At 60.4% G+C, this 217-nt stretch overlaps 1 protein-coding gene across 1 annotated transcript in view; it reads right to left on the bottom strand.

Moving 5' to 3' along the window:
- EMH_0070720 (uncharacterized protein) overlaps positions 1 to 217 on the bottom strand; it is a gene marked incomplete at both ends in the record, with an annotated part of 4899 nt that overhangs the window by 2666 nt on the left and 2016 nt on the right. The window contains one exon of the mRNA XM_013499009.1: positions 3 to 217. Coding sequence (XP_013354463.1) covers positions 3 to 217 — 215 coding nt within the window. The remainder of the gene's footprint in view (positions 1 to 2) is intronic.

Here is a 217-nt window from a genome sequence, read left to right as displayed (position 1 = left end):
TTTCGCTGCTGCTTTGTCCCGAGGTGATCCTGTCGGAGTCTGTCGGGTGTGCTGCTGCTGCTGCTGCTGCAGCGAGCTTCAGCGGCATCATCTGGGCGTCTTGCTGCCTAGCAGCAGGGCCCTGGGGCCTCAGAGGAGGAGATAGAGCACAAGGCTCCCTAAGGAGACATTCTGACGTTTGTTCTGCCGCTGCTGCTGTTGCTGCTGCTGCTGTTGC

This window comes from Eimeria mitis, genomic scaffold (genome assembly GCF_000499745.2).
Source record: "Eimeria mitis Houghton genomic scaffold, Emh_scaff3911, whole genome shotgun sequence".
Taxonomy (NCBI): domain Eukaryota; phylum Apicomplexa; class Conoidasida; order Eucoccidiorida; family Eimeriidae; genus Eimeria; species Eimeria mitis.
Note: the sequence above shows the minus strand (reverse complement) of the source record. Positions and strands in the feature narration are given on the sequence as shown.